Raw genomic sequence first — 19,005 nt, forward strand, 5'->3', positions numbered from 1 at the left:
GCGGTGCCTGGGCGGGGAGGTGCGGCGCGCGGCGCCAAGATGGCGGCCGTGCTGCAGCAGGTCCTGGAGCGGGCCGAGCTCGCCAAGCTGCCCAAGGCGGTGCAGGGCAAGCTGGAGCGCTTCCTGGCCGACCAGCAGAGCGAGATCGATGGGCTGCGGGCCAGGCACGAGCGCTTCAAGGTGGACAGCGGTGAGCGCGGGGCGAGGGGTAGCGGGAGCCGGGCCGGGAGCCTCGCGGCCCCCCGATGGGAGGAGCGGGACCGGAGGGGTCGCTCGGTGTGGGGCGGCGAGGAGAGCGTGGTGCTGCTCCCTCGAGTTATCCTACAGAGTCAGAACCCCTCCAAAATGCGCGCACAGAGCGTCTTTGGTTAGGTTTGCAGAGGCAGTGCCTCGCTCCGGTCAGCTTCGATCCTCGTGGAGGAGCAGTACTGATTTGTTCACTCGACTCCCCAAGGTTTTCCTTTAAATTCCACGCCGGAGACTGCAACTTTTCCGGATAAAGTGCTCCTAATCCAAACAAAGCCTTTGTATTGGTTTGGAGATTACATGGTCACGGAGAAAGTGGTGGCTGTGGAGAGCTGGGGTAAAGCGGGAGGAGGGTAGATGAGTGTAAGCCCTGGACAATGCTGACAAAATAAGTTAGTTTACATAGTAGGCATAAACATTCTATTTTTCCTTCAACCTTTCTGTCTGTTTCACGATAAAAGTCTAGCTACAGTAAGTGATTAAATTGTACTGTAAATTAAGGTGAGTTACAAGTTTTAGCACGTTAGTCTCTTTCATGTGCTGGCTTTATTCACGTAGCTGGAAGGCAGCATTATTTCGAATTTTAAAACGTGGTAGTAAGTATAAAATACATTAAAAAATCCCTCAATACTTCCCTAGAAGTCCACTGTGCCTGATAGATTAACTCTGGTTTAACAAAGCATTTAACAGTTAAGCTCTGTGACACAGTGTTTCAGGTGATGAATCAAAATTCAGATCTATTTTATTTTTATTTTTTAGTGCTATGAGAAATGCAGCATAGAGCACGAGTTAGTTTTTTTTAAGAACTTTTAAACATTTTCCAAATTAAATCTCAACACCTAGACTTACATGGCTTTCCTTGTATATGTGTAGACGTAGTCTGTCTTCTTACATCTAAAGACGTAAGAAGCTTGAAGCTTTATGTTGGCACAACTGAGCCCACTATATGATTGTGCTAATCTAGCTAACTCTAGCTACATAAAAATTTTCAAGAAGTATAAAAATTAATCAAACTGTTATTTTGTGGATCATTTCTGGAAACATATATTTCCATATTAAAAATGCATTAAACAGCGCTAATTATATGTGAAAACTTATCTTTTAGCTTCAAAAAGACATTTTTATTCAAATTCTATTTTAGTATTTTTAAAATATTTTATTGACAAATACTGTTTTTGTCTAAAGTCTGTAAATATGGATCCTTGATAAATAGAAGAAAGAAAAATAACAGTTTTGAAGCAAAATTGAGGTAATATTGTTATTTTTCAGAACAACAGTACTTTGAAGTAGAAAAGCGACTGGCTCAAAGTCAGGAGAGGCTTGTAACTGAGACACAAGAATGTCAAACTCTCCGTGAGGAGGTTAAAAAACTTCGTGAGTATGACCATTCTTAAGACTGGATGGGATTTTAATTCTTTAGTCCAATGTTATGTTGATATGCATTAAGTTTTAAATAGGAGTTGAATATTCAACCATCAAATGCAATTATTACTTCTGCAAACAGGGAGGTTTTGTGCTTATGTATGTCTGCATTTTTAATGGAATTTTCTGTTCTAATGGGGAAAAAATTGTAATGGTAATATGGTGGTTTACGTATTTCTTTTCACAATAAATGCCTCTGCCCCCAGTGACTATTTGAGGCTGCTGCAATACTGCCTAGTCCACCCAGTCCACTTACTGGATTTTTATTATAGACACCTCACTACTGTGTGTTCTTTCCCAACAGATGAGCAGTTGAAGTCACTGAATGAGAAAAACAGAGAGCTTGAAGATGCTCAGGATCGTAATGCATCCATCCAGGTATTGGAAGAACTAGGCAGTAAGACTTCAGTTTATCTGATGCCAGTGAAGAACACAATCAAATTCCAAGCTGGGCTGTGTCAATATCAGCACAACTTTGTATTGATGTACACATCCAGATGAACATGTGTAAAGGAAAATTGCACGTGCTTCTCATGTTGGTTTATTTGAGTAGACATTTATGTTCTAGCAAATTAAATTACAGGTGAACGTATGCCAAAGCAGATGCTTTTATTTCATTTTGAATAGATTTGTTTCATTCTATCTGAAACCTGTTCCAAAGTGACTTTAAGCTGAACCTCAAAAATCAGACAAAGGTGTGCTTCATGTTACAGTTAATTTAATGCAGAGCTGCAAATTAAAGAGGAGATCTGTTTTTCTTCCGTTCTTTCCCCTATCCTGGTACTGTTTTCCTTATGCTCAGAAGTCATGGGGTTACAGGATGAGTCACTTTGGATGACTGATCCAGCGGAACACTAATTTTGGGGCAGGAAAGAAAATGTTATCATTATATTGATTCTTCCACAATGAGAAGGCGGACGTGATTGTTTTGCCAGAGGGCCTTACATGGGTCTGCCTGAAGTGGTTTGTATTGCCACCTTAGAAGACAAAGGCAATACAATGGCCTGTAAATAATCCAAGACTATTGACTTTGTTTTTGTTTTTTTTTTTAACGTGTTCATTCCTCGGTTACTCAGTTATCTTTTACTTAACCAAATAAAACAGTTTCAACGAACACCTTATCTAAAAAAGTTGTATTTCAAAGCATGTTATAATTAGATGTAGTTTTGAACAGTTCTTGTTGTTTGATTTGCATTTCTTCTAGGACTTCAGTTCATTTAATCTGCTGTATGTACAAAACTTTTCATTTTAGTCTTTGTTTAAATACAGCAAGAATCAGGAGGAATCTTATGGCAGTCCAGACCTTAATGTCAGTTAAAATGCAAAGATGTGGAGACTACCTATTCAGTCTTGGTCTTGAAAAGCTGTGTTATAGTTCTCTCTGCTTTGCTGTCTGATCTTTGATATTTTGCATTTAAGCACAAAAGGGCAATTGGGCATTAGTATCGAAATGATTTATGGGGGGAAAAAAAAGAACTGAAACCTGTTGTCTCTTAGGCTCTAGAAGAGTATGTATGTTAACTTGAAATTGTTTGACTTGTTCCCAACACGACAGAAACAATGGACTTCAGCCATAATTTCATACTCTGTAGTTTAGACTGTTTCGGTTGTCCACTGTAGAAGCTTCTTATCCTAGTTTTCAATCTCTGTAGTTGGGTGGGATAGCATTTAGCAGTTTCCCTGTGATGATAAGTGTAAGTACTGGCTGAACTGTCTTAAATGCTATCAGCTTTCTCTCTCTTTATTGCTCTTTTCTTTTTTTCTTTTTTTTTCTTTTTTTTTTTTTTCAGAACCAATTAAGTAGAGAAAAAGAAGAACTGGAAGCTGAAAAGAGAGATTTGGTTCGAACAAGTGAAAGACGATCTCAGGAAGTTGAACATTTAAATGGTATAACCAAGAATATATTAACAAATTGGTTCATATGATTATGCTAAGTAGAATGCTTCCCTGGGTGATTGGAACACTACGCAATGTCCAGTTTATATAGGCAGCTCCAAATAATGGATTATCAGGAAGCTACTTAGAGGAAAGAAAGCAAGCAAGGCTTTTTATGCCAGTTGCACAAAACTACAGTAGTTTGATAATTGATGTTTGATTTTCTAGATACAAAATCATAAATTGTACATTGTGTAATGAGATATTGTATAATTTATACGTTATATGTTGTTTGTTCTCATTCTTTACAATTCATTGAAACTTGGTCAGTAATGAAATCTGAGTTCTACATTTAATTCTACATTTACCTTTTGATTTTAACAATGGTTTCACTTCTTCTTCCCCCAGAGGATGTTAAACGCTTAAATGAAAAACTCACAGAAGCAAACACAGAAAAGGTGAAACTTCAGCTAAAATTGGATGAACTTCAAACATCAGATATTACTGTGAAGGTGAGTAGTTCCTATGTGCATAGTACCTGTTAGTGTCATAATGTTACCAGTAAGTAGTTGTTTATATGTGATGTAATCATTTTGTCATTATTGACTTTGAAAGTAGGTCAAGCCTACTCCTGTTACTTATGATGAATGATTTTATTTTAAAGTTGATGGTTGGGCCTGGAAGTGAGAAGTATAATCATGGAAGACAAGCGGGAGAGGGGAGCATTGAGTTAGGCAAGCTTATCCAAGCCTCATCAGTGGCAACAGTGGCTGCTTCTGCCAGCTAGTAGGAAGGGCTAAAAGGAGGAAGGGCTCACAAAGGCAGGTAGAAGGGAGAAAAATCATTATTTGTGAATGTTTCTCTGTGGGCAGAAATAACTCTGTAAAAAATTAAAAGGGTGAAAGGAAAAGAGAGGAGAAAAAAACTTTGATACCTTAATTTATTTCTTTGAACTAGGTATTACCCTAGTTACTGTTCCCAGCTGAAATAACCATTGAGGAAACTAACTTATGTGTCAGGAAGTTCTTAGTCTGAGATTGGTAACTTAGTGTTACCAATGTATTACCTTTCATTTGGTGTTATTTACCAAATTAAAATACATAATTTTTACTCTGATGGTAGTACTTTGTTAGCTTCTTTATTTTCTAGGGAACCAGTACAATTACAATGTGTGATTTTCTTTTTAGTACCGTGAGAAAAGGTTGGAGCAAGAAAAAGAACTGCTACAGAGTCAAAACACTTGGCTGAACACCGAGTTGAAAGCCAAAACAGATGAACTTCTACATACTGCCAGGGAGAAAGGCAATGAAATCTTGGAGCTTAGATGTAATCTGGAGAACAAGAAGGAGGAGGTAATATAATTTCTGAGTGCTTTTGCCATTTATTTTTTTAAGTTATATTTCCCGATTACCTGAATTTAACAAAAATAAGTAATAGCTGTATTAAAGGAAAAAATAGTGTGTTTTATGCAATTAGCAAGGAGTTCTTTCTTTTAACTTGAGAATTATAAGGAATATGAATGCTTATGACTGTCAAACTTTTAATGGTAAGCTAGAAATTTAGGAATCACTTCTAACAAAAGGATAAAACAATATAATGCTATTAAAATGTACAGGAATGTAATTCTTAATTGTGCATGGGGCAAAGGAATCTGATTCAACTTTCTTTTGGAGGTGGGTTGCTGATATTTTTGTTTTCCTGAATCAAAATATGTGCCAGAATCAGTGGCTGTATTTTGCAAATATTCAACTTTAGTGAGCTTCTGTTTAGGTAACTAAACAGTTGTTTTAATGGGTCAATTGGTCAGGCTTTCTATAGCACTTACATGCCTTGAGGACCATGCGGCTATTTGGGTATACGTAACGTAATATGAGCAATTTGAGGATTCGCACTATTTCATTTAGGTGAATGTGTTTGAGCCAAGACTGTTTTCTACTTATAAACAAGCAAAGGTGCCAGAAAGAGCATAAAAGTTTACATTTTATAACAATGGGATCGGTATTTTGAAAACAAATTACTAATTTGGCTCAAATAAAGACAAATTTATACATTGTGTCCTCATTCACTGTTTGAACAGGTATCCAGAATGGAGGAACAGGTTAGCAGTTTAAAACAGTCAAATGAAAATCTTCAGAAACATGTGGAAGACCTTTTGAATAAACTGAAGGAGGTAAGGTAACTCGAAGTACATGCGTAATAGCATTACAGCTGATTGTAAAAAAAATTTTTTAAGTGTGAAATAGAGGTGATTGAATGCTCTCTTGCCCTGTGTCTCCTTTCATTTACTAGGCAAAAGAACAACAAGCTAGTATGGAGGAAAGATTCCACAATGAACTGAATGCCCACATAAAGTTATCTAATCTGTATAAGGTAAGTTTAACGATTCAGCAATGAGAGTATATTAGTATTACTTGTGGCTGCTCTTAGGCTTAAGTGTGATGCAGGCCAATTTTTGTGAGAGTTCTTTGCTTTTTTTTTATTTCTGCAAAGTAGAGGATGTAAGGAAGACTACCTTCCATTACAAACATTGTAAAACATCCTGTCTTAGGCAACATGTTTGCATCATTTTGTAGTTTAAACAAAACTGGTTAAATAGTAACTTTATGCTCACTGTTTTAGTGCTTCATATTTTTATCAGTGTAGTTATATTTTATGATGTATTAGGAGTTAAATGTTGTTACATAAAACATGAGTGGAAGCATTTGTTTATGTTTAGTAGAAGTTCACTTCAGTGAATGCTGCAAGTGTTAGAGATCCAGTTGAGAAAGCTGAATGTCATGCTTGTGTCAAGCAGTGTCTAAGCAAGAAATTTTTGATAGTTTTGTCAGCTCAGAGTGAAAAATATTCTATAGTATGTTGAATAAGACAAAGATAGGTAAAGAGGCCAACTGAATGGTCTTTAGTTTGCATGTCAGGTTCACAGGCTAATTAGTTCTGTTTCCAGAGTTTTCATGCATAAATGCCCACCTAGAATTAAGTGCAATAGAATGCTTGAATTCTGCATTAATATTGTGTCTGATCAGATGTTAGCTGATGACCCTTCAGTTAACAATCAATAGCTGACTTTTCCATGCATCACCGTTTACCTTTTCGTTTGGTAGTGGTTGTTTTTTACTGCTTTCTTTCAATTATAGAAACACTGGGTTGAAGGGGCTTGAATACTTGCCTTCTACTTAACATAAGTTTCACTGTAAGTTTGGAATCACTGACTTGATACTAAAGGCATCCAGATTTAGTGTCCTCACATGAGAGCTTACTCTGAGACTTTTCTCAACTTTATTTCAGTTATTTCCAATGGATTTGCAGAACTGCTGAAGTATCGTGAAGTCATGCACTCAGGAGATCTTTAATTGGGAGCAAACATAAACTGTTTATATAAGATTTTTGAAAAATTAAAATTTTTAAGAATGATCAAAATTGAACATTGAAAATTTCTTCATATTGTTCCAGCTCTTCAATAAAAAAAAAGCTAGCACTACCTATGAAGCAGCTAAATGGCATAGAAGCATACATATTAGTTGGTTTTGTTCTGTTGTATCAGTGTCTGACACTTCTTGCTCTCAGACAGTTTGTATCAAGTGAAAGTTAATTCAAGTGGAAACACTTGTCCAGTTCAGCTGAATCTCTTAGTATTTTACTCAAAAATCTGTATGTTTGTAACTTTTTTGGTCAGTTCAGGCTTTCTTCTATAGTTGCTCTTACTATGTAATAAAAGCTTAAATAAAATGCTTTTATTTAGAGTGCTGCTGATGACTCAGAGGCAAAGAGCAATGAACTGACAGGAGCGGTAGAAGAGCTGCACAAGCTTCTGAAGGAAGCAGGGGAAGGTAAGCTCTGAGTGAGAAATGGCAAATGGGAGGAACAGAACTTTTTTCCTTCTTCATAACTAAGCTGACTTATTGAAAGATAGATATCGAGCACTTCTGAAGGGATAATCTCTAGGATTGGGGGATAGAGAGAGCAAATTTTGTAACAAAATTTTACCATTTTACCATGTTACTATTTGAATTCACTTGAAGGCATGTGTGGGCAGGGGGATCTTCAAACAAACCTGGAATTTTACTTTGGATTTTTAGGAGAGAGAAGCATATCTCATCATTTTGGTTTCTTAGTTTTTTAGGTTTAGATTTTGTTGATAAATGGGCAGTTATTATTTTATCCCAATTCAATGCAAAGGTGATAGGCAGCAGTTCTAACTTCTGTCACACTACTGAGTTTTCTTCTCAGCGTGATCTTCTGCAGACTATATAAAAGTCAAAGTGGAGTTTAAGGTTCATATGCCAACTTTGGTCTTTCTAAAGGAAAAAAAAAAGGAAAACAAAAACCACAAATTGCTTGTTAATTTTAGCTAATAAAGCAACCCAAGAGCATTTGGCTGAGTTGGAAGAGTCAAAAGCTGTAATGGAAAAAGAACTGGGAGAGAAGATCAGTAAGCTGGAAAAGGAGCTAGAGAATGCTAACGATCTTCTATCTGCAACGAAACGTAAAGGTAACATCAAGAGCTAAAATACATGAAGCCTCAGGCATGTTATCTGTACCAGTCTACCATGAAATTATTATGCTTTTATATCTATATATAGATAGAGATTTATATTTGGTAATTATATAATAATTTTCCCCTGACAGAAATGCATTTTTCTACCAAAATGTTTTCTCAAGTTGTTTTGTTAATCTGAAATACCTTTTCAAAGAAAATGGAAAGGAAAATACTTTCCTTAAGGCTGAATCATCCTGCTTGTAATGCTTTTCTGGAGAGTGGAGCGGGGATAGTACACTATTCTTATTTTCCTCTTTATAAACAAAAAAACACTAGACACGCCAGTCTTTAAATTTGTTTACCATTAAATCTTGCTCAGTATTAACTGCTCTGCTTGTAAAGAGTAGTCTATTTGTTGAACGTTTGTAATATTGAAGGTAATTATGAGCAAGAGAGAATAGAGCAGAAAGGAACACAGGCATTAAGTGCATTTGCTGTCTCTGTATGTTAATGTAGTGAAAGTCAACAAGCACTTTGCCACTCTAAACCTCCTGCAGTTTGCCAAGAAATGATGTTAAGCTTTGCTTCAGCCATCTCTATTTACCTTCTGGCATGATCTAAGTCTTAAGAGTCTAATAGTAAAAACTGTTAATCATTTCAAATTAAATTGGTCAAAGGACTTGATAATATATGAAAAGGAATATTAAATATAATATCAATCATTTGCACATGTGTATGTATCATATAGAATGCAGAAAACTCTTGTACCAGTAACCTTAAGAAGTTAAAATACGATCACTTCATGTACAGTAGTTAAGAAAGTGCAAAGGTTTATGAGGACACTCTTTATATCAATAAAGAATATTTAAGATGGGAATTACTGCAACTTTTTAATGGTAATTGGTGGGATTATTTATTCAGGAGCTATCTTGTCTGAGGAAGAACTGGCAGCTATGTCTCCCACTGCTGCAGCAGTAGCTAAAGTAGTCAAACCTGGAATGAAATTAACAGAGGTAAGTGAGAAGAAATTCTTCAAGTTTCAAGGCCCTTGAATAGCCAACAGAGATGCACTAATAACAAAATTATATAGACTGTCATGTACAGTCTAGCATTTGGTGTAATGCCTGAATGAAGCTGATGAAATCCTGTTTTTGAGGATTTTATTAGCTTTATTAGCTATGATTTTGGGATGTTTATGCGACATAAATGACAGACTTTCCCTGGTATATCAAAACATTTGCAGGGTTGTTTGTTTGTGTTTTGAGCACATGAACTTATTTTCTGTATGGATTTTTGATAGGAGCTTTTCTTCAATTTCCTTTTTTTTTTTTCCTTTTTTTTATGAATAAGTGCATAATTTAGATTTGTTTTGCTGTGGCATTGGCTTATTCTTGCAGAAAAAATGAACATAGCCATGGAACTATTATTTTCCTTTAGTTATTGCTCATTCTGTCCATTCATTAAATAGTTTTCTGTTCTTGCTGCTTTTTTTATATTTCTTTAGTCTTAACCTTGCTTGAGATTTATCCCTGTTATGGGATATTATTATTACTTTACTATATACAGTTGCATGTCTTTTATTATATATATTATTATTCTTTTATTATATACAGTTGTACTATAAATGTTAGCAGTTTTAAAATTAGTAGGGATAATTGCTTTGCCGTGGTATGACTCATAAGAATATTTTACTTGTCATACTCATTTATTTGAAGAAATTACTTTATGAGCAGTCAAATTTTATACAGCAATATGGTGTAATTACCAATGGTTCTTTGACGCATCTGGACAGATGTCTTTAAAAACATCTTTTGTTGCAGCTGTACAATGCATATGTAGAAACTCAGGATCAGTTGCTTTTGGAAAAGCTGGAGAATAAGAGAATTAATAAATATTTGGATGAAATAGTGCAGGAGGTGGAAGCCAAAGCACCAATCTTAAAACGTCAGCGTGAAGAATTTGAGCGTTCCCAAAAAGCTGTTGCTAGTCTGTCTGCAAAGCTTGAGCAAGCTATGAAGGTTAGTATAAAAGAAGGAGAAAAGAGTGTGTAAAAATATTGAAGAAAATGATTTGTAGTCCCTTAATCCTGAGTATAATCCTTCCTTAATCCTATGTGTATAAACTAGATCTTTTGGTCACCTATTGCTGGGGGGAAAATGTCCATTGAACTTTCTAGCTTGAGATTTATTTTCCTATATGCTGTATTTCACAGAACCATCATTCTTCAGCAATTATTACATTGAAGGCTTAAATGCAGTGACTTATCTCCAATTCTTTGTGAAAGTAGAATTCTTTATAACCGAATACCAGTATTTGTCAAAAAAATTAAAAAAAAAAAAAAAAAAACACTTTGGTGCCCAGTTCCTATTAATTTTAATACACGCTAATAGAGCATAAAACATCATGGCTTTTGATTCCTAAATAAGTGGAGTTTAACCTTTGGAGTGCAACTCCAAAGCTTTACTTCTTGAAGTAACACACTTTAGCTGAAGAGAGCTATTGACATATCTTTCTAGAAAGAAATGGATGAATTGCTTCGTATTTCTGAATTGCAGGAAATCCAGCGATTACAGGAGGCTGCTGATAAAGCCAATAAGCAGGCTTCTACGCTTGAAAGAGAAAACCAGAGACTGGGAATACAAGTAAAAGACCTTTCACAACAGGTAGAACAAAAGTTGCTATGGCTTTAAAATGTACCCTTCACCGTTCTTTATTAATATGATACTGTATTTCTGAAGTCTGCTTGGAACAGTTGTGTATGAGAGCCCTAATGCTATTTAAAAAATCTCCTTGGGACAATGCGGTATTTACATTTCTGCTAAATTAGAGTAAGTTTATGGATGCAAGGGATGCTGCTTTAGCATAGTACTGGTCAACATCTGGCAGGAAAACTGAAGTATAGCTTGTTTTGTTTGTTTGATTGGAATGTCCTGTGATATTTTCAAAGAACGGAACACCAAGAATAGTTCCAATTTTGATGTGGTTTTCTTTTGCCAAACTTTTCTGTAATGCAGTTACCTTACAAGGATGTGTTGATAGTAATAGTTCAGGTGTTGTAGAAAAAATATAATTCCAAACACTTTCTAATACCGTTTTTCAGAGCAAACTTCTAAAGCTGTGTGCAAGTCTTATGCTAGAATGTTCTCTTCCAGATTCGTGTCCTTTTAATGGAACTTGAAGAAGCTAGAGGAAATCATGTGATTCGTGATGAAGAAGTGAGCTCTGCTGACATCAGTAGCTCTTCTGAAGTAATTTCTCAACATCTAGTGTCTTACAGAAATATTGAAGAACTTCAGCAGCAGAATCAGCGTCTTTTGGTAGCTCTTAGGGAGCTGGGAGAAGCTAGAGAAAAAGAAGAGCAAGAAACAACATCATCTAAGTAAATAATCTGTTCCTTCTAGTAAAGTGCTTATACTAACTAGTAACAGGGATTTATTCACGTACATTTTGCTTCTTATTGTTACTGATTATGTATATTTAAGTGCATATATGCTTAATGAACAACTATGTAATCCGTAACGGCAATTAAGGAACATTTTTTTTCAATCCACAGATGCAAGAACACACACTGAAATGCTAGTCTTATTATAATAGGAGTAGATTTGTGTGAAAATCCTTGAAAAAAGATTTGTGTGAAAATGTGTTGTTCAAGAAAAGTATTTGTCATTGAAAAACTTCACTGAATGTTCTTTTCAGCAAATGTAGTTATACTCTGAGCTGATTTTCAAACAAGGAAGATAAAGTTTTCATTCTTGTTAGCTGAGAAAAATGTGAGTATGTGCACATCTGTTTCACTAGCTATAAAGTCCACAGATAATATAATTCTGTATGAAAAAAGTTCGTAGCATGATTTTCTGTTCACACTACTGTTTGAAGTTACTTACGTGAGCAGAATTACCTGTATTCTGCTTTGTCGTGGAAGAGACCTACACTCTTTTAGTCATCTATAAAATGTCAAGACCAAAGGCCAATGTTCCCAGAAGTTTTCTCAAAAATCTCAGGGATGCTTAGCCTTTCAAAGATGTAGTAAGTGTACACTGGAAGGCAAAATATAAGTATTATGTGTTATCTTAGTAAACTTTTCTGTGTATTCTACTAAAAATAACTGGTCTTGGTTTCAGAATTTCTGAGCTTCAGAGTCAGCTTGAGGAAGCTCTCAGTGAGCTAGAAAAACTGCGTGAATCACGTCATCATCAGCTGCAGCTCGTCGAGTCTATAGTTCGTCAGCGTGACATGTTCCGCATATTGTTGGCACAGACCACAGGAGCTGTTATTCCTTTGCAAGGTAAGCTTCACGTTTCTGTACCACTCAATAAATAAATAGAAATAAAACTCATTTGTTATTAGCTTCCAGTGATGACGCTAAAATGTTACCAGTAACTTGTTAATCTGGTATTCAACTTTTACTCACTAGAAAACCCAATACTTTAGATTTAGGCACCTGATTCTATTTGTGCAGTGTAATAACTTACCACACAAAGACTGAGCTGTAGTGGTGATTACATATGCGATCTGGTAGCATGTTGTACTAAAAAGAATGGACAACCAGTTGCTTTCTCAGTAATGTCCAAGGCTTTCCTAGGAAACATGGTAATCTTAGCTGTGTTTAAGTATGGTTATATGGTGCTTTGGCAAACATTCATTCAACTGCTGCTTTTAAAATCCCCTTCCATTTCTACCCTTCCTATTTTTTTTATTTTTTTTTTTAGCATCAGGCATGTTACCAGAGGAGATTTCTCTTACATCTACTCCAAAGCGCTCAAGCATACCTCAGGCCATGTCAACTCCTGCTCCAGTGTCGATGAGTGAGTCAGTGGAGACAGTGGAGGCTAAGGCTGCACTTAAGCAGGTATTCTTTTCAGTAAACACGGTAGAAAACTATCATAGTTTTTACTTTTGTAAGCACTTCAACGTCTATTCTTTGATGTAGTTGCAGGAAGTTTTTGAGAACTATAAAAAAGAAAAAGCAGAGAATGACAAGCTGCTGAATGAACAAAATGAAAAGCTTCAGGAGCAGGTCACAGAATTAAGGTCACAAAATGCAAAGATATCTACACAGCTGGAATTTGCCTCCAAACGGTATATCAGTTATTTAATTGCATTACCATATGTGCGTGTTCTTTGTCAATAGAGTCACGTTGACTGCTTGATGCAGATTGCTCAGGAAGAGTTGTCAGTTAAATGTTAGTGTTGTCTAATCTGTTAAGAACACAAAGTCATGAAGGTGGGATCAAGAACATACTTTCTAGATGAGTGTGCCACATAAGGCTATCTGAAAACTCACATATGTGAAAATGAAACATAGCTGTGTGCCTCTTACAAATAAATAAAAATAAAATATGGTCGCAAACATACTTTGTTTTGTTCTAAGTTATGAGATGCTACAGGATAATGTTGAAGGCTATCGTCGAGAAATAACATCTCTGCATGAAAGAACCCAGAAACTCACAGCAACAACTCAGAAGCAAGAGCAGATTATTAACACTATGACTCAAGACCTGAGGGGAGCTAATGAAAAACTGGCTGTGGCGGAGGTGAGCAGTATATTGTATTATAGTCTCAGATATTCCAAGTTTGTAGAAGGATTTTTCATACAATTAAAAACTGTCAGAATTGATTGCGTGGATTTTTGAAATGCACCAGCTATTACATTTGTACAAGTTTGTTTATATGTATGTCATTGTATTTATGGGTGCCTTTGTAACATTCCAGAAAAAGTCTCAAGTACTGACTAAAGATAGAGTGAAATGTACAAGGTGTTTCAAAACTCATATTTACAGAGAAAACAGAGATTAGTAAAACAGTTATGTTCTTATAGTTCTTGGCCTATTTGCATAAATCTTAATTTACAGTCTGTAATCTTACATACAACACTTGTTTTTTTCATGAGTATTAACAGACGATAAAATTAGTATTGTCCAAATTGAAATCAACAAACAGATTTGGGATTGATAACTAAGTTCTTGTTATTTGTTATCGTAAAGGTGAGAGCAGAAAACTTAAAAAAAGAGAAGGATATCTTGAAGTTGTCAGATGCGCGTTTGACTCAGCAACGTGAGTCTTTACTGGTTGAACAAAGAGGACAGAACTTACTACTTACTAATTTGCGAACTATTCAGGTATGTGGTATTATTGATATGTTAGATCTGGTCTATCTGTCAGAGTTAGCAATAAATAACAATTGAAATTGACTTCAGCGTTAATGGAATTTATTCTGAAAGAGGGTATTTTTTTGGTTACAAGTTTGACACTGAACGTAAATTACTTGAGTAACTTGTTTTAGTAAGTTTGTCATTCCTATCATGAATTATGATACGTAGTACTTTATCCACATATAAAAAGGAGAATTTTGAGATAAGGAGCAGGGTTTTCACAGTAAAATAGGGAGGAAAAAAAGTACAAAGAAAACAAGGTATATTAATTCTTATAACAATAAAATTGACTAATGCCCAACTTGGTAGTTTTTTATACTGTTTTAAGTTACCTGTTTTTTAATAATTCTGTTTTCTATTTTAAAGTGTACTTAGTTATATACAGCTTAAATATTGAAGGCTGCACATTTTGTCATGTGACTGACTCCTATTTCTGTAGTAGGTTTCTGGTTTTTTAATCCCCAATATCGGACTGCTTAGATAATGGATTTTCTTCTAATAGTTGTTGTTGTATTGATGTTATTAAAGAATATTTCAAAAGTCATAATTTTTAAGTCATAATTTTTAAGTGTGACTGTTCATAATATTCTATGTTTACCTTTTATTTCTTGTTCTGTGCAGTAATTATGTTGTGGATAGGAGAATTGTTGTGACAGTAACCTTTTATGAACTGCAGTAATTCAGAAAAAAGATTTTGAAATGTGTTGTAAGCATACTGTGTGATGTTTTTTTGTCAGGGAATACTGGAGAGGTCTGAGACAGAAACAAAACAAAGACTCAATAATCAAATAGAAAAGCTAGAGCGTGAGATATCTCAGCTAAAGAAGAAACTAGAGAATGAGGTTGAACAAAGACATGCCCTTTCCAAAAATCAAGAGGCAAGTATAATTATAAATGTTATAATTGCTTTAGTGAAAATAAAGCCTGAGTTGCATGGCTTCTGCTAGCCTACAATGTATTGTTTTTCATATGTGAAATTTACTAACATGTTGGGGCTTCATGTCATGTGTGAATTAAATACAAGTCTAAAAATCTTTTATTTTCAGGTTCATATCCTGGATCTTAAGAGGCAACTAGAGACTGAGACAAACCGTCATGTTAACACAAAGGAACTTCTGAAGAATGCCCAGAAAGAAACTACAGTGTTGAAACAACAACTTAATAATACAGAGGCTCAGCTAGCATCTCAGTCATCACAGAGGGCTCTAGGGAAAGGTAGGATGTTTTCCTACATATAATTTCTTTTTATGTTAAACACTGCTCTCAGCAGAATGATAAAAATCATCATTTAGAGTTAGGAGATCAGTACTCTAAATAATAAACCTCTTTGTTATTGTAACCACAGATTTGAGCAAAAGATAACCAGGATAATTTTTTTAAAGTAAAATCTCAGTCCAGACCAATTTAAACAAAAGGGGGAAAAAAAAAAAAGGCCAAACTTAAGGCTCTTCCATCTATAATGTTACCTATTCTTAAAAAGCCATTTTTGTGAAACAATTGTTTACTCTAAGGTTCTATTTCGATTAGGGATGACAACTTTCTGTAGGGAAGCTTTGTGAGAATCTTTTTATTTTATTATTGTTTTCTTCTTTGTTGTTATCCTCAAAAGACTTCAGTTTTTAAATAGAACAGTGGTTTAAAAGCTGCATTGGGCTTCCACAGTTAACAGTATGTTCTGATATTATAGGTCAGCCTACTACAAGTGAAGATGTGGATGATCTTCTAAGTCGACTAAGACAAGCTGATGAACAAGTTAATGACCTGAGAGAAAGACTCAAGACTAGTTCTAACAATGTGGAACAGTACAGGGCCATGGTTCTTAGTCTAGAGGAATCCCTTAATAAGGAAAAACAAGTAAGTAGTTAACATCTAACATTCTTGAATAAAGCAAAACGAAAGATGATATTTTTGGTTTGTATTGTAGTCTGTAGAATTATGGGCTGCATTGCAAAGAAACTCAAGCTAGTTTAGAAGGTGTTCCAAAATAAAGTAGAAAAAAACATATTTTAGACAACTTGATTAAAAATACTTCTAGGGATGAGAAAACTTTTTGCAACATATTTTTAAAATGTTGATTCATATGTTTGACTCAGCTGTACTCTGCCAATGTCTTTCTTCTAAAGAGGGGAATTCTTCCTATAACACTGTGATCAGTGATTTAAAAAATTTAATAAGCTCTCAGTCAAAAGCAGTTAAATCCCTACCTTTTCCATCAAAATGTTACGGTCTTCAGTGATGCAAGAGAACATTCTTTATGTGGTCTCCCTTCTGTCATATACTTCACCATGTTAATGGTGAACAAGGCCCCTTCTTCTAAGCTGTTCAGCATGTCAAAATAAGAGCAGGAAAACAGAATTCTCATTTTCTACTTAAGTTACAGCATCAGAAGATGACAGAATGTCTAGTATCCTGTTCTGTTCTGGTCTGTGTTCTGTTTCTCTAAAAATCTCATTGTAACTTTATTTGCTTTATGAGTATTGCAGACTTCAGCGTGTAATAAGAAGATATGCTAGCTTCTGTGTATTTGAATGTAGTCACCTAAAACTTTTTTTAGATGGACTTCATGCTGTATTGCAGTTTTGAAAAAAACAAATATTTCTTTCTTCTGTGCTATATGTGATTTTCAACATTTTTAGTGATGTTCTAAATTAGGTCTTGAGAATACCTGCTGTGGCTTTAAAATGTTACTAAAATGTTGGTTTCACATTGGAATACCATATTTAAAGCAAAATAAGACAAAAAATATTGACCTCTTGTGATGGATTTTGATGAAGGTGACAGAGGAAGTTCGTGCAGCTGTTGAAGCTCGTCTGAAGGAATCTTCAGAGTATCAGGCACAGCTGGAAAAGAAGTTGATGGAGTCAGAGAAAGAAAAGCAGGAACTTCAGGAGGAGAAACGTAAGGCTGTGGAGAATATGGAACAACAGGTATGCATCGAATACCACCTCACTTAAACTCCTTTCTAAAGAGTCTGCAAGAATATGTTTTTACTTAACTTCTTAAACGTAGATTTATTCTTGCTCCCTTCTGTAGAGGCAATACAGTGTAGTAGTGTCCAAAAATAAATAGTTCAGGATATTCAGAAGACTAACTAAATTTGAGAGATGACCAAACATGAGTAGTACATTAAGTTTCTTGCTTCATTAGGGTGGTGGTGTATTTAAAACTGTTACCGTCCTCTTGAACTTTGAGCACTAGTTGCAGAAAAACACAAGTAAAAACCTTTGAGAAATGTTTCAGAAAAATATTTTTGCAACATAGCCAAAACCACATTTGTAATGTTCACATACCCTAAAACTGGAGCAGTCTTTGCCTTAATTTGTTTGTTCTGTGTTTGGGCTCTTACCGGTCTTGAAAGAAACATGATGACTGCAGCTAGTATTGCTTCAAGCCTGACTCTGGAAGAACAGTAATATTCTTCTGCCAGGAAAGAGTTCTGAGTGTTTATAAGTCAGAGCCATAGAAGTATTTCATTTTACATTTCAACTTGTTACAAAATAATTATACTTTAAGCTTAAAATTACTCATAGCTCTCTACATTCAAAGCCTTGCAGAGTTCAACATTCTGTGAAATACTTTATCATTTAGTCTTTAAGTTTTGTTTTGTCTGGTTGTGTTTTTTTCACTACAGCTATTGGAACTAAAGAAGAGTCTTACAACCGTGCAGTCAGAAGTTCAGGAAGCCCTTCAGAGAGCCAGCACAGCTCTAAATAATGAACAGCAAGCCAGACGTGACTGCCAGGAACAAGTATGTTTGTAATGTTTGCCTACTTTAGCCAACATTAATAAAATTAATATAAGCTTTTCATCATTTTTTACTAGAACTCAAAACATTTTCTAAGGTTGCATTTCCAATCAGTGACTGACAGATAGAGAAGATGTTCTTACAATTCTTTTCCTATTTTGTGAACATCTGCTTATTTAATGCTTTGTTGTTTCACCTTATCAGACATTGTGGTGTTACAGAGTAAACTGATGTTGAACGTAACGTAGTGTTGCAGGCACAGTTTTTGTCATATTAAAAAAAAAAAAAAAAAAGGAAGGAAAAAAAATAGAAGGTGCTATCAGAGAATCACACAACGGCTTGCGTTGGAAAGATTTTAAAGATTGAGTTCCAACCCCCCTGCCATGGGCAGGGGTGCCACCCACTTGCTGTTTCTAATGTCTGTTTCATTATGAAAAGATTGATTGTGGAAAGTAATTAACTGCTTTTAATGAATTTCTACTTCCCTCTCCTGAGTCAGGAAGGAAAAAGAGAACAAACACAACAAAACAATGGGGAAAATACCTTTTTAACCCAAAAGATAATTGTCATTTTTTAAAACTGCAGGCAATATATTTAGCAGCACCTGATAAGATTATCTTGCTAACCATGTTTCTACAGTGAATCTACTTTTCTGTAGGTGAGAACTCCAGCAACTCTGATTAGTGTAAAGGATAGAGAAAAACTTTTAGCTGTCGGTTCATCCAACCCAAAATTTAATAGGCAGGCGTTTCCATTTTTTTACCTAATACCATGACTGCAGTCTGTCTTTAGCTTTTTACCCTCATGGTAAATATCTTTGCCTATTCAATAGATGTTCTTGGAAGAATTCCTGCATTGCATCTATGTAAAATCTACAGCAAGAGGATTGATTGTAGACTAGTTCCTCCTAGCCACTAAAGGAAATAATTACAAATTCTAACTCTTCTTAAAAATAATTCCTTTAAGGGAACCATTCTAAGAATATCCATTTCTTTTGTACTTGAAAATGACAGAGGTTTTGGCCAGTGGTTTTCATTAGTGGTCACTAATTTTGTCTAGCATTTGAGAATCTCTGTGTACATATTAAA

The 19,005-nt window shown here is 35.3% G+C and overlaps 1 protein-coding gene across 4 annotated transcripts in view; it reads left to right on the forward strand.

Annotated features, from left to right (window-relative positions):
• Window position 1: 1 nt before the first annotated feature.
• Window positions 2-19,005, forward strand: part of TPR (translocated promoter region, nuclear basket protein) — a 43,254-nt gene continuing 24,250 nt past the window's right edge. For 3 of the 4 annotated variants that reach the window (XM_035333912.1, XM_035333913.1, XM_035333911.1), the window contains exons 1-24: window positions 40-190; window positions 1,516-1,620; window positions 1,973-2,046; window positions 3,459-3,555; window positions 3,952-4,055; window positions 4,731-4,895; window positions 5,621-5,713; window positions 5,833-5,913; window positions 7,283-7,370; window positions 7,892-8,032; window positions 8,942-9,033; window positions 9,841-10,038; window positions 10,576-10,683; window positions 11,173-11,399; window positions 12,142-12,305; window positions 12,730-12,869; window positions 12,951-13,099; window positions 13,392-13,554; window positions 14,005-14,139; window positions 14,910-15,050; window positions 15,219-15,387; window positions 15,860-16,026; window positions 16,947-17,099; window positions 17,804-17,920. In XM_035333912.1, the coding sequence (XP_035189803.1) occupies window positions 40-190; window positions 1,516-1,620; window positions 1,973-2,046; window positions 3,459-3,555; window positions 3,952-4,055; window positions 4,731-4,895; window positions 5,621-5,713; window positions 5,833-5,913; window positions 7,283-7,370; window positions 7,892-8,032; window positions 8,942-9,033; window positions 9,841-10,038; window positions 10,576-10,683; window positions 11,173-11,399; window positions 12,142-12,305; window positions 12,730-12,869; window positions 12,951-13,099; window positions 13,392-13,554; window positions 14,005-14,139; window positions 14,910-15,050; window positions 15,219-15,387; window positions 15,860-16,026; window positions 16,947-17,099; window positions 17,804-17,920 (3,222 nt within the window). Of the gene's footprint in view, window positions 191-1,515; window positions 1,621-1,972; window positions 2,047-3,458; window positions 3,556-3,951; window positions 4,056-4,730; window positions 4,896-5,620; window positions 5,714-5,832; window positions 5,914-7,282; window positions 7,371-7,891; window positions 8,033-8,941; window positions 9,034-9,840; window positions 10,039-10,575; window positions 10,684-11,172; window positions 11,400-12,141; window positions 12,306-12,729; window positions 12,870-12,950; window positions 13,100-13,391; window positions 13,555-14,004; window positions 14,140-14,909; window positions 15,051-15,218; window positions 15,388-15,859; window positions 16,027-16,946; window positions 17,100-17,803; window positions 17,921-19,005 lie in introns of all 4 variants that reach the window. The other variant, XM_035333910.1, reaches the window with a different exon arrangement.

Source organism: Oxyura jamaicensis, chromosome 8 (assembly GCF_011077185.1).
Source record: "Oxyura jamaicensis isolate SHBP4307 breed ruddy duck chromosome 8, BPBGC_Ojam_1.0, whole genome shotgun sequence".
NCBI lineage: Eukaryota > Metazoa > Chordata > Aves > Anseriformes > Anatidae > Oxyura > Oxyura jamaicensis.